The 12396-nt window shown below is 40.2% G+C and overlaps 1 protein-coding gene across 1 annotated transcript in view; it reads right to left on the bottom strand.

The window, feature by feature from the left end:
• The window catches only part of CEP112 (centrosomal protein 112), a 408254-nt gene that overhangs the window by 243983 nt on the left and 151875 nt on the right, over nt 1-12396 (bottom strand). The window contains exon 18 of the mRNA XM_029927075.1: nt 167-302. Within this exon, the coding sequence (XP_029782935.1) occupies nt 167-302 (136 nt within the window). The remainder of the gene's footprint in view (nt 1-166; nt 303-12396) is intronic.

The raw sequence follows: 12396 nt of genomic DNA, 5'->3' as shown, positions 1-12396 counted from the left end.
GCCAGGGCTAATACCCCTTTTTCAATCTGAACCTGTGACCCAATAGTATGGCTAATTTTGATAAAACTTTTGTTGGAAGTAAATATGTGTCTGTCATCTAAAGATCAGAATGTGCCTTCCTACTGAGAGAGGGACTTTCGAAAACCTGATACGGCGGCCTCCTCACCTGCTCTTTCATTTCGGCATAGACTTTCTCGGAGTTCAGTTCCACCTGCCGCTTGAACTCTTCCAGGGCGGCATCTGCCTGCTGGGCCTGCAACCTCTGAACTTCAGTCACACGAGTCAGCTGCTCCTCTTTCTCCCTAGAAAAGTCCAGAGAAGCTTCAGAGTTGAAATGTGAAATGAAAGGACGAGGCTTGAGTGAAAGGGCAATGTGTAACCCTCTCTAAAATAACATTCAGATTGCAAGTCTTTGATCCCAATTCTACAGAACTTCCCTTTCAAAAGTTGACAACAAAATACTTTGTCTCCAGAAAAAGAGAGCGTTCTGATGGTGACATTCAAAGATTTCTCCCAAACTGCTTCCGAAGATTTTCTTAAAAACAAAACGCATTTAAAACCACTTAGCTCCATCAACTGATAAATGGATAAACAAGACGTAGTGTAGTTGTACAATGGAATATTATTCAGCCTTTATGAAAACACGGAAGTACTGGGGGGCATGGGGGGGCTCAGTCAGTTAAGCGTCCGACTTCAGCTCAGGTCATGATCTCATGGTTTGTGGGTTCGAGCCCGGTGTCAGGCTCTGTGCTGACAGCTCAGAGCCTGGAGCCTGCTTCAGATTCCACGTCTCCCTCCCTCTCTACCCCTCCTCCTGCTCACACTCTGTTTCTCTCTCTTTTTTTCAGAAATAAACATTTTTAAAAATTAAAAAAAAAAACAACACTGACAGCCTGACACATGCTGCAACATGGAGGAACCTGGAACACAGGATGAAAGAAGCCAGAGACAAGAGGCAAAATATCGTATGATTCCATCTATCTGAAAAACCCAGAAGAGGTAAGTGCTTACAGACAGGAAGTAGTTTAGTGGTGGCCAGAGGCTGGGGGAGGAGGGTGGCCAGGGGGGACGAAGAGTGACTGCTAATGCATACAGGGTGTCTTTTCCGGTGATGAAAACGTTCTGGAATCAGATCGTGGGGATGGTTGCACATCCTTGTGAATATACTGAAATCTGCTGCAATTTGTACTTTATTATTTTTTTTATTTTCATTAAGTCACTTTTTATTAGTATTTTTTTTCCTTTGTACATGCATTATTCTGTTTTATTTTTTTAAATAGTTTATTGTCATGTTGGTTTCCATACAACACCCAGGGCTCTTCCCCACAAGTGCCCTCCTCCATCACCACCACCTCTTTTCCCCCTCCCACTCCCCCTTCAACCGTGGTTAGTTTTCAGTATTCAATAGTCTCTCAGGTTTTGCGTCCCTCTCTTTCCCCAACTCTCTTTCCCTCTTCCCCTCCCCATGGTCCTCCATTAGGTTTCTCCTGTTCTCCTGTTAGACCTATGAGTGCAAACATATGGTATCTGTCCTTCTCCACCTGACTTATTTCACTTAGCATGACCTCGAGGTCCATCCACTTTGCTACAAATGGCCAGATTTCATTCTTTCTCATGTAATTTGTACTTTAAAAGGATGAACTTACATCTCAATTTTAAAACAGCAACACACCATTAGAAATATCTCTAATATGCACGCCTGGCAGCAGGGGACCTGTCGGGTGACAGGTGCCACACAGCAACATGGCGGCCAGAGATTGCTCCACTGCCCTGCAGGAGGCATGCCTACTGATAACCATCTCATTTCTTTACGTCTTGAACTCAAGTTCTCTGGTCAAAGGGATTCAAAAAATAAGAGAAATCTTTGCATAGTAATATAAGGAAAAAAATAAAGGCTTTCAGTTATAAATGCATGAAAGTTAATGATGGCTAATATGGAGTTCAGACTCATGCTGGGCATTGTGCAAAATATTTATATGTCTTCTCTCCTTTATTCTCAGGGCAAATGGGTATCAAAGTATTATTATACCCTTAGTTTTAGAGAACAGGAAACTGAGGCTTGGAGAGGATTTCGAGGGCAGCACATTTAGCATTGGAGCAAGCCAGGACCGGTCTGGCCATCTGACCCTGAGCTCATGCTGCTGGCTACCATTCTGTTTCCCCGATTTTCCAGATGCCACGCTTTATGGTCTGAATGTGTCCCCTTCAAGTGAAATCAGTGCTCTTCCTAAAAGAGGTTCCAGGGAGATCCGATGTTCCTTCCATCAGGTGAGGACGCAGTGAGAAGACGCCAGCTATGAACCAGGAAAAAGGCCTTCATCAGAACACAGCCAAGCTGGTGCCTTGGTCTTGCACTTCTCAGCCCCCAGAACTATGAGAAATAAGCTTCTGTTGCTTATAAACTACCCAGTCAGTGATATTGCATTAGAGCAGCCTGAGCAGACTGAGATATCATGAGTAAGATTAACTTGGCTCATCTTCCCTAAATACGAAAGTTTACAGATATATAAACATGATCTCATTAACTACAATATACCAAAGGATGCTGGGGTGGGTGGTGGAGTGATTTAACTCATACAAATCCAATTGTTTTTTGTTTATTTATTTTGAGAGAGAGAACGAGAGAGAGTGAGCAAGCACGAGCAGGGTACAGGACAGAGAGAGGGAGAGAGAAAATCCCAAGCAGGCTCCCCACTGTCAGCGCAGAGCCTGATGTGGGACTCGATCTCACGAATTATGAGATCATGACCTGAGCCAAAATCAAGACTCAGATGCTTAATGGACCAAGCCATCCAGGCACCCCCACAAATTAAATTTCAGAGAAATACTATGATGGGGTTGGGGGAGGGGGTGGAGAATCCAAACCATGATGCTACTGTCATTTGAGATGTGTGCATATAGTAATTTGAGTTTTTTGAGTTACTCAGATCTGAGCTTAAAAACCCCTCTAAAACACAATAATTTTAGGCTTCCCAATGAGAACATACATGTGATATGAAATATCAAAATAACCAAACTTTCTCCACAAACACTAAAAACTTTCTCAGAGCTTTAATGCAAACATACTGAGAAGTGTCATCTAGTTTCCATCGCAGCAGGATTCTCCGGTCCCTCCGTAAGAAAATGTGGCCACGCGTAGTTTCGAGTCTCCCCTCCCCGCACCCGATTGGACAGTATCTGCAAATAAGGGGCTGTGCGCACGCGCCCTGGGAGAACGTGTTCCACATCCACCTTCCCTTAACTTTTCACTCTGTACAACGTGTGTCCCCCTCTTCATCCCCACCACGCAGCCTTCTACCTGAAGACGACCAGACCAGTACACCCCCTGGTAAACACGCAGCGTTTCCACGGAAACCCCTTTCCACATGTCGGTTTCACAGGTGGAGCTATTTTAATGCCCTAAGGGTTGAACACTCGGCCCCAAGGTGTGTGAGGCCCTGCAGGAGAGCAGAGCCGCTCTAGGTCGGGCTGTGTGCCAGATGTGGCTCCTGGTCACTGCCCTTCACAGCAATGTGGTACAGGTTTCTGGAACGTTTTAAAAAGCTTCTCTTTAAGTCGTTTACTTTAGGTGACTGTTCAACAGGAACCTGAATATCTTGCTGTCCTCCATTTTACTTACATGTTAAAACAACCGCAAAGTTAACTGGTTGTCAAATTCTAGGGCCTTAATGTTTTGTTTCTTTGCCACTTAATGTTAATATTAGCTCCTAGACAATAGTGATTAACTACTGGATGTTATACTGAAGACTTCACCTGAAGATTCAGGAGACATCACCGCACAAAAGACTGATCACTGTGACGACAAGAGAGAATTTTGGTCTGGGGTATTTTCATCCTTTTTACATAACCCTGCCCAGGAAGCAGGAAGCCTTGACAAGGGTTTTCCTGACACAAACATTGAATATGTTGTTGAAATATTCAAATATCTGAACACTAAAACAACCTATGAGAACAACCAAAGTCATATAAAGGATATTGGGTGCCCACACTCAGGTTGGCAAATGCGATGGATATTTGCTATAAACATTTTGTCACAAAGGTTCAGTGGACGTTTTCTCTCGTGTGATAGACCCAAATGACTAAAGGGGGCTGCCTAGAACGCTCTGTTGAAAGGATTCAGAGGCCAGGCTCAAAGGAAAAGGCCACCAGAGTCGATGAATACTGTCCCCTCATAGGGGTTTGGGGGTAGGCGGCACAAGAACTATCCACGGACTACAATGACTCACGCATCCTACGTAACTCTTTCGTTTTTTAAGCCTCCTAAAAGAATTTGAAAAGACCATGTCATATTAGGATTACAATTTTTCAGTTTACTGTGCTTGGTCAGTCTGTTCCTAAACACAAAAGAAAGAACATTGGACACTATTTGAAAACTTTAAAAATTCATTTATCATATACTTTAAAAATTATGTACTGTTACTTAGCCAAAAGAAAGTTTTGCAAACACGTGTTATAAAATATATGACCAATGGCTGACATATCCACTCCATTCTATGAATGCTGAAAGTCAGTTATTTTATGTTTTTTGCCCAAATATCCACATGAGCCCTTTAGTTAAACACTTTCAATTTAATAGGGCAAATATTTTCTCTATTATCATTTCATTCTTACCTACCAAGTTTAGCCATTTGCTTTATAACAAGCCTATAGCCACATAAATCAAAGTCATACACTTTACTTATAATCAGGTAAATGTCACAGACCATATTTAAAATACTGTTAAGAGGGGCGCCTGGGTGGCTCAGTCAGTTGGGCATCCAACTTTAGCTCAGGTCATGATCTTGCTGTCAATGGGCTCGAGCCCCGCATCAGGCTCTGTGCTGACAACTCAGAGCCTGGAGCCTGCTTTGGATTCTCTCTTCCCTCTCTCTCTGCCCCTCCCCCACTCATACTCTGTCTCTCTCTGTTTCTCAAAAATGAATAAACATTAAAAAAATTTTTTAATAAAATAAAATAAAATACTGTTAGGATAAAGCCTAGTGCAGTAAGGCACATTTTCACTCATCATTTCTATCCTGATCTACAAATAGAAAACAGTGTCATATATTAAATAACAATAATGGGGAGATGAAGAAATCTTTCTAGTCCCACCACACCTGCTGGTAGTAAGCTAAATATCAAAGGCCTCACTCACTCAGTGTAAATCATGATAAATACCTTGAGCTCCACAAATATTTAGGAAGCTTCTCTCTTACTAGAAATAAAATATCCATCTTATTTTAAAGAAAGAGATGATATTCATTTTAATGAAGGATCCATTGTCATTTCTATCAAAGGAATGAAGTAGAAGTGGAAGTTTTCAGCATGTGAAGAAGAGAAAGGTCTGCTCCTTACTAAGTACAGTTTTCCCTCTTACCAATGATTCCGAATGGTGTCCTGCAAGAAGCAAAAAAAAAAAAAAAGACTTTGAAGATTATTTTCTCCAGTGGAACCCGTTGTGGGGCCAAGTATAAATACATCACTCATATGCCTTAAAGCAGGGCCTCCTTGAAGATAAAAAGGTGGGAAGAAAAATTTGCTTTTTAGTTCTGATTTATTTATAAAATGTAGTAAATTTTCCTCGTCGGAGAATCTAAAGCATAAAGAAAAAAGAAGCTGCATTCTTATACAACCACAAGCCAGCTCAGATTAAAGGATGTTCTGAAGTGCATGATTATTCCAAAAAGGCAATAAAATGTAGGAGACTAATAGACTACAATTTGGTATTTCTTGAGCTTTTCAAGCTAACATTTGCATTGTGCCGGCCAACCTTGAAAACCTTCCCTTTGCACATTTCTGCACCAGCACTTTTGATAATGATGGCAAGGATCCAACATATATTTATAAGGCTTCCCATTACAGGATACTTCGTTTGCTGCCAGCGTGGCATCTCCACGGGAAACTCCAAGAAAAACAAAACAAAACAGGAAACTTCAAACAACTCTGAAGAACAGTGAGAAGAGTCCCCTTTCCAGCCGGGCTGGAAAACAAGACTCCCAAGCAGCTCAGTATCTACGTTCACGGCCGCTGATTGGTGCTTAAAGGGAATGCAGTGAGTTAGTCAAAAGCATTAAGATACAACTATGACTTAAAAGGCACTAAAAATAACACCTTTCACCAAGCATGATAAATTAAGGAAATTCCTTGGCTTCTTTTTCACACAGCTGCTAAGACTAGTGGCCCCTGCTAAATTCTTGTTCAATACTGCAAATACCTTAGCATTTGAAAGAAATGTACGAAAAATTGGAAATTAGTATTCCTCTCAATATTGGAATGATGACAAGACTCCTCCAGTGATCTACAGAGACAGCATAGTCCCTGTCAAAATCGCAGGTGGCATGTGGCAGAAATTAACAAGCGACCCTAAAATTAATATGGGAATGCAAGGTACGCAGAAGAGGCAAAACGATCTTAAAAAAGAACAACTTTGAAGAATTCACATTTCCTGATTTCAAAACTTATTATAAAGCTTGGTTAATCAAAATCGGGTGCTACTGGCATAAGGATACACACATACATCGATGGAACAGGATTAAGATTCCAGAAATAAACCCCTAACATTGGTGATCAGTAGATTTTCAGCAAGGGTGCCAAGGCAATGCACTGGAGAAACAAGCAATCTTTAAGACAAATGGTGCTAGGACAACGGGATATTCATTTGCAGAAGAATAAAGGTAGATTCCTTCTTCATACAACACACAAAAATTAACTCAAGACAAACCACAGACCTTAATGCAAGAGCTAAAATAAATAGGCAAGTCTTAGAAGAAAACAGGAGTAAATTTCTGTGACTTTGAGCTAAGCAAAGCTTTCTTAGAAGTACCACCAAAGGCATAAACAAGAAAATAAAATATAGATAAACGGCTTCAGCAAATTTAAAAAACTCCTGTGCTGCAAGGGATGTCATCAAAAGTGAAAAGAAAATCCACAGAATAGGAGAAAATACTTGCAAATCATATATCTGAAAAGAGGTTGTATTAAGAATACATAAAGAACTCTTACAGATCCGTATTTCAAAAATAGAGAATAAAATTTTCAAAAATATCAAAAATAAAGAATCTTTCTCATTAAGTTCTTTACTGAAAATATTTTTATTGAAAAATAAAGAACATAAAAATGGGTAAAGAATCTGAATAGATGTTTCTCCAAAAAGGATACACAATTGGCCATGAGCACATGAAAGGTCACTCACTAGAGTAAGTTATCCACAAAACGCACTTCCAAACCACAGTGAGATTCCATGACGCGATCTCTAGTCTGGCTGTGATCAGAAGGTTCCTTTTGTTCTGTTCTGCAGTTACCTGCATGGCCTTTGTGTAGCGTCCCGAGTCAATATCATTTTGTCTTTTATGAAACTGGAAAATGTTGGCTATTAGGTATTAAAATATTTTTGCCTCTATTACCCTCTTCCCTCTACTTATGTGACGAAAATATACTTTATACATCGTTGTCTTGCCAGCCCCCGCAGCTCATTTATTTATTTTCGTACATTTTTCTCTTTGTCCTCAAATTGGCTAATTTCTAGCAATTTGTTTTCACATTCATCAAGTCTTGTTCTCCATTCTGTTGTTATACTCAGCCCACGTTTTGAATTTCAAATGTTGGATTTTTCACTATCACTGTTGAGATTTCCTTGTTTCTCACTCATCACTACCAATTTTTCTTAATGTCCTGAGCACCACTATAACAGCTACTTTTTTTTTTAATCTGCTAACCCTACCATCAAATTCATCCTGAGATGGAATCCGTTGATGATTTTCTCTTAAGAATAAATAGACCATGTTACCTGTTTCTTCATGTGCCGGGTATTTTTAACTTGTGTCTTTATGAATGAACCACTGTAGAGTGTGTGGATTCTGCTATTTTCCTTTGAATGGTATTAATGGTTCACTTTAATTACCTGTTTTTAGCAGGCAGTTCACTTGGCTAGATACAAACTATAAATTCTGTGTCCTCTGTAGGAGACAGAAGTCCATAGAAAAGTTCGGCTCTTTTGGTCTCCCCTGGGCTGTTTAGAGTCTTCTCCACCCATGCATATTTCAGGGATCATGCAGAAATATGGACCAAGATCATACAAAGAATTTGGGCTCCCCTCCTCTACTTGCTCACTTTACTTCCTGGGCGTCTCTCCATCTTAGTTCTCAGTGGTTGCCCTGCTCTTTCATCTGGTTCTTCAAGCACTAAGACCACAGTTATCTACCCAAGACTAGCCATCCCAAGTGGTACCAAATGCAGGTAAATAAATGCTTCCAAACATGTACTACTTTCCACGATCTCTTCATGTTTATCTGTTCTCCAAGGCATCAGGTAGTTGTATTTTATATCTTGTTCAGAGCTTGTATTTGTGGGAGGATTGGTCGGATAGGAGCTTACTTGCCATAATGTAAACTGGAACCTCCTTGCTTAGTTGCTTTGACTGGTAGGTTACTATTCATTCTTTAGGGGCTTAAATGCCAAGTCTTTGGATAGAACTGCTAGCTCTTTCTTTTGTCCTTGTCAGCACTTTTTATATACTGCTACTGTAGCATTTTATACACACTATTACAGTTGTTTGTTAATTGCTACATTTGTCTTTTCTAGGATAATGAAATCTCTTTGAGCCTAGGAGAATAGAGGATGTGGGGACTCAACCATGTCTTCTTATATTATATTGCATACCTTGAGCATACTACATATATAGTGCAATTATATCATCCAGATAGAACCAGAATAAAACCATGGAACATAACAAATTCCTGGACTTCAGTCCTATTGACACATCTGGTCAGATCATTCTTTGTTGGGAGGACCTGTCCTGTGTATTGGGATACATTTAGCAGTATCCCTGGCTTCTATTCACTACATCCCAGTGACAATGTCCTATCCCCAAAGTTAACAAACGCAAAATGTCTATAAACGTGCCAAATTATGCCCTGGAGGAGCAGAATCATGTGTGATTGAGAACCACTTGTTCTTTATCAAATTTCATGCAGTGAAAGAAGCCTTAGGTAACATTTGCTTTCTGGGTATTTTATTTTCAAACCAGGTTTAGGGTTCTGTTAATGGAGAATGACCTGAAAAAGTCATTACCATCCAACTTCTTAAAGAATCCAATCCATACATTGCTTATAAATGACTATACTGACTCCACCACCAGGAACTTCCTTGTTGTTACAGTATGTGCCTTACAGGTGTTTTTGACCTGGAGGGAGGGTTTCTAAATTGATGATGATGATGATGATGATGATGGTGATGATGAAGATGATAATCATGATGGTGATGATAGGCTTATATATAGCTCTTTGCAATTTAAGAGTTTTTGCACATATTTTCCCAACAAGTTATAGGTTTCTAATGGAAAATATTAAAGGGAAAGTAAAAACTAATTAAGAGGCAAAACTGACAACTATAGTTAATTAAGGGTGTATACTCTGCATGTTAATTGTACTTAACATGTATAGATTTTTCAGTGTCGAGGAAGGAATGTTTTGGGATTATCTAGTTGGAATGAAAGACACCAAAAGTTGCTCTTTCAGTTCATCAAATGACCTCGGAAAGGTGGCAGAGACAAGTAAATTCAGATACAAAAGGAAGAGAAGTAGTTAAGTGTTAAAAAGACAAACTATAGAAGGCAAACTGAATGATATCCAAAATATCAAGTGAAAGGATAGTTCATACATGAATAAGAGAACGGTGGTAGCTAAAAAGTTCTTGCTGCGCAGAAGGACAGGGTGACTGGTGAGGTTATCAGTACTAAGGACGTGATGCAGGGCAGGCGGAGGGTATCCAGCAACAAAGCCCATGGAGCTACATAGGAAAGTAGTTCGGTGTATTAGTTCCCTGCAGCTGCTATAACAAATTACCAAACACTGAGTATTTTAAAACAATAGGAATTTATTCTCTCTCACTTTTGGAGGCCCAAAGTCTCAACTCCAGAGTCAGCAGGGCCATCCTCCCGCTGGAGGCTCTAGGGGAGAATCCATTCCTTGGCACTTGCAGCTTCCGGAGACTGCCTGCATTCCTCGGCTTGTGACAGTCTCTTTCTCTGATCTATCTTTGCATCACCTTCTCCTCTGTGTCCCTTCTCCACTGTTTCTCTTTATTTATAAAGATACTCGTGATTGTTTTTAGGCCCCGCCACAAGATCTTTAACTCAGTTACATCAGCAGAGGTCCTCGTTTTAAATAAGGACACTCACAAGTTCCAAGGACTAGGATATGGACCTATCTTTCTGGGGAGTCACCAATCAGCCCACCACACAGGGGTTGATAAGATACAGTCTACTTTCTGTTTGTGGGCTCTGATACTTAGCTCTAGATGAAACTTCTATTCATCTCTGGAACACAGAAGGTTTCACTGCAAAGCCTTTTCACCAAGATACCATTGTGAAAATCCCACACCCAAGGGTGTGAGTGAAGCACCCCCACTGGACAACGGAGACTGGGAAGAGTACATGAGGAAGGTAAGAGGAGTGGCTGCACTCTGCAGGTCACCCAGCAACGTCAGGCCGCATGACACTGCGCCAACGGAGCCACCGTGCTTTCTCCCGTGGGAAAAGGAGAGCCCGTGGCGGACACCCAGGTCCTCCACACTGCAGGGTGCTTCCTGGAAATCCCACTATAGTAGTTGAAGCAGTATGATACTGCCATTTAAATAAACCAAAAACCAAAGCAAAACAAAATAAAACAAAAAACAGACCAATAGAATAGAATTTAAAGCCCAGAAACAAATCCATGCATGTACAGCCAACTAATATTTGACAAGAAATCCAAGACTACTCAACAGGGAAATGATAGTCTCTATAATATATGGTGTTGGGAAAACTGGATATTCACATACAAAAGAATGAAGCTGGGCCTCCATCTTGCTCCACTCACAAAAATCAACTCAAAATTCACTAAAGACTTACATGTTAGGCCTGATTCTAAAAACTCCCAGAAGGGAACAGGATATAATCTCCTTGATATCGGTTTTAGCAATGATTTCATAAATATGACATCAAAACTTTAACAAAAGCAAAAAGAAACAAGTTAGACTGCATCAAATTGAGAAGCTTCTGCACAGCAAAATAAATGATCAAGAAAATGAAGGGACAGCCTCCAGAACAGGAGAAAACATGGCAAATCACATCTGATAAGGGTTAATATCCAAAATATATAAAGAATCTTTATTAACCAATAGAAAAATAAGCCCAAATAATCCAATAAAAATGGGCAGAGAAGCAGAAAAGGTAATTTTCCAAAGAAGATATTCAAATGGTCAACAGATAGTCAAAGGTGCTCAACATCACTAAACATCAGGGAAACACAAATTAAAACCACAATGAGATAACACTTCACACCTAGAGCGGCTCTTCTCTAACAGAGATAACAAGTATTGGTGAAGATGTGGATAAAAAGGAACACACACACACACACACACACACACACACACAGGAATATTATTCAGCCATAAAAAAAGAAAGAAATGCTGCCAGTTGCAAAAACACGGATGGACCTTGAAGGCACTGTCTGTGCTAAGTGAAGTAAGTCAGACAGAAAAAAACAAATACTGTATAATCTCATTTATGAAATCTCAAAAACCCAAACTTAGAAACAGACAGCAGCTTGCCAGTGGAGTGGTTGAGGGGAGTGGAGAAAATGGGTGAAGGTGTTTAAAGAGTATAACTTCCAGTTATAAGTTAAATAAGTTCTGGGGATGTAATGTATAGTATAGTTAAGAAAATTGTACTGTATATATGTTTGAAAAGTGCTTAGAGAGTAAATACTAAGAAATTGTCATTACACAAACAATTTTTTTAAACTATGTGAGGTGATAGATGTGTTAACTAACCTCATTGTGGGAACTGTATTGCAGTAAATACATAAAACAAATCATTAGGTTGTATACCTTATTGGCTTCACCATGTTATATGTCAATTACATCTTAATAAAGCTGGGGGTGGGGGAAGAGCCCATTTAAGAAGAAACATTACCCAGTTATGCCTTGACTAAGATGCATGAACATCTTATGCCTGGGTAAAGTAGACTCCTTGTTCTTACCGTCATCAATGAGCTCTAAGAGGTAGGGATGGAAAACCATGGGGGATATGTTTTTAGAGGGAGATGAGAGCCATTTCTCCTGTCAGTGCTACCAACTCTAGAACCCAGCAGAGGGTATCAGCTGATTAAGACTGAAACTGTACTGATGAGGTAGGCTGATGCTTCCCCAACGATATACATACCCTGATCCCTGGAACTGTAGACATGCTACCTGATAGAGCAAAGGAGATTTTGCAGATGTGACTAAGTGAAAGATTTGAGATGGGCAATCATCCCAGATTATCTAGTTAGGTCTTTATAAGAGGGAAGCAAGAAGGTCAAAGGACAGACTAGGCAATATGATGAAGCAATGGAGAAAACACAAATGATTCAAGGTCACAAACCAAAGAAACAAGAC

Source organism: Suricata suricatta, chromosome 17 (genome assembly GCF_006229205.1).
Source record: "Suricata suricatta isolate VVHF042 chromosome 17, meerkat_22Aug2017_6uvM2_HiC, whole genome shotgun sequence".
Taxonomy (NCBI): Eukaryota; Metazoa; Chordata; class Mammalia; order Carnivora; family Herpestidae; genus Suricata; species Suricata suricatta.
This window is presented reverse-complemented; position numbering and strand designations above follow the sequence as displayed.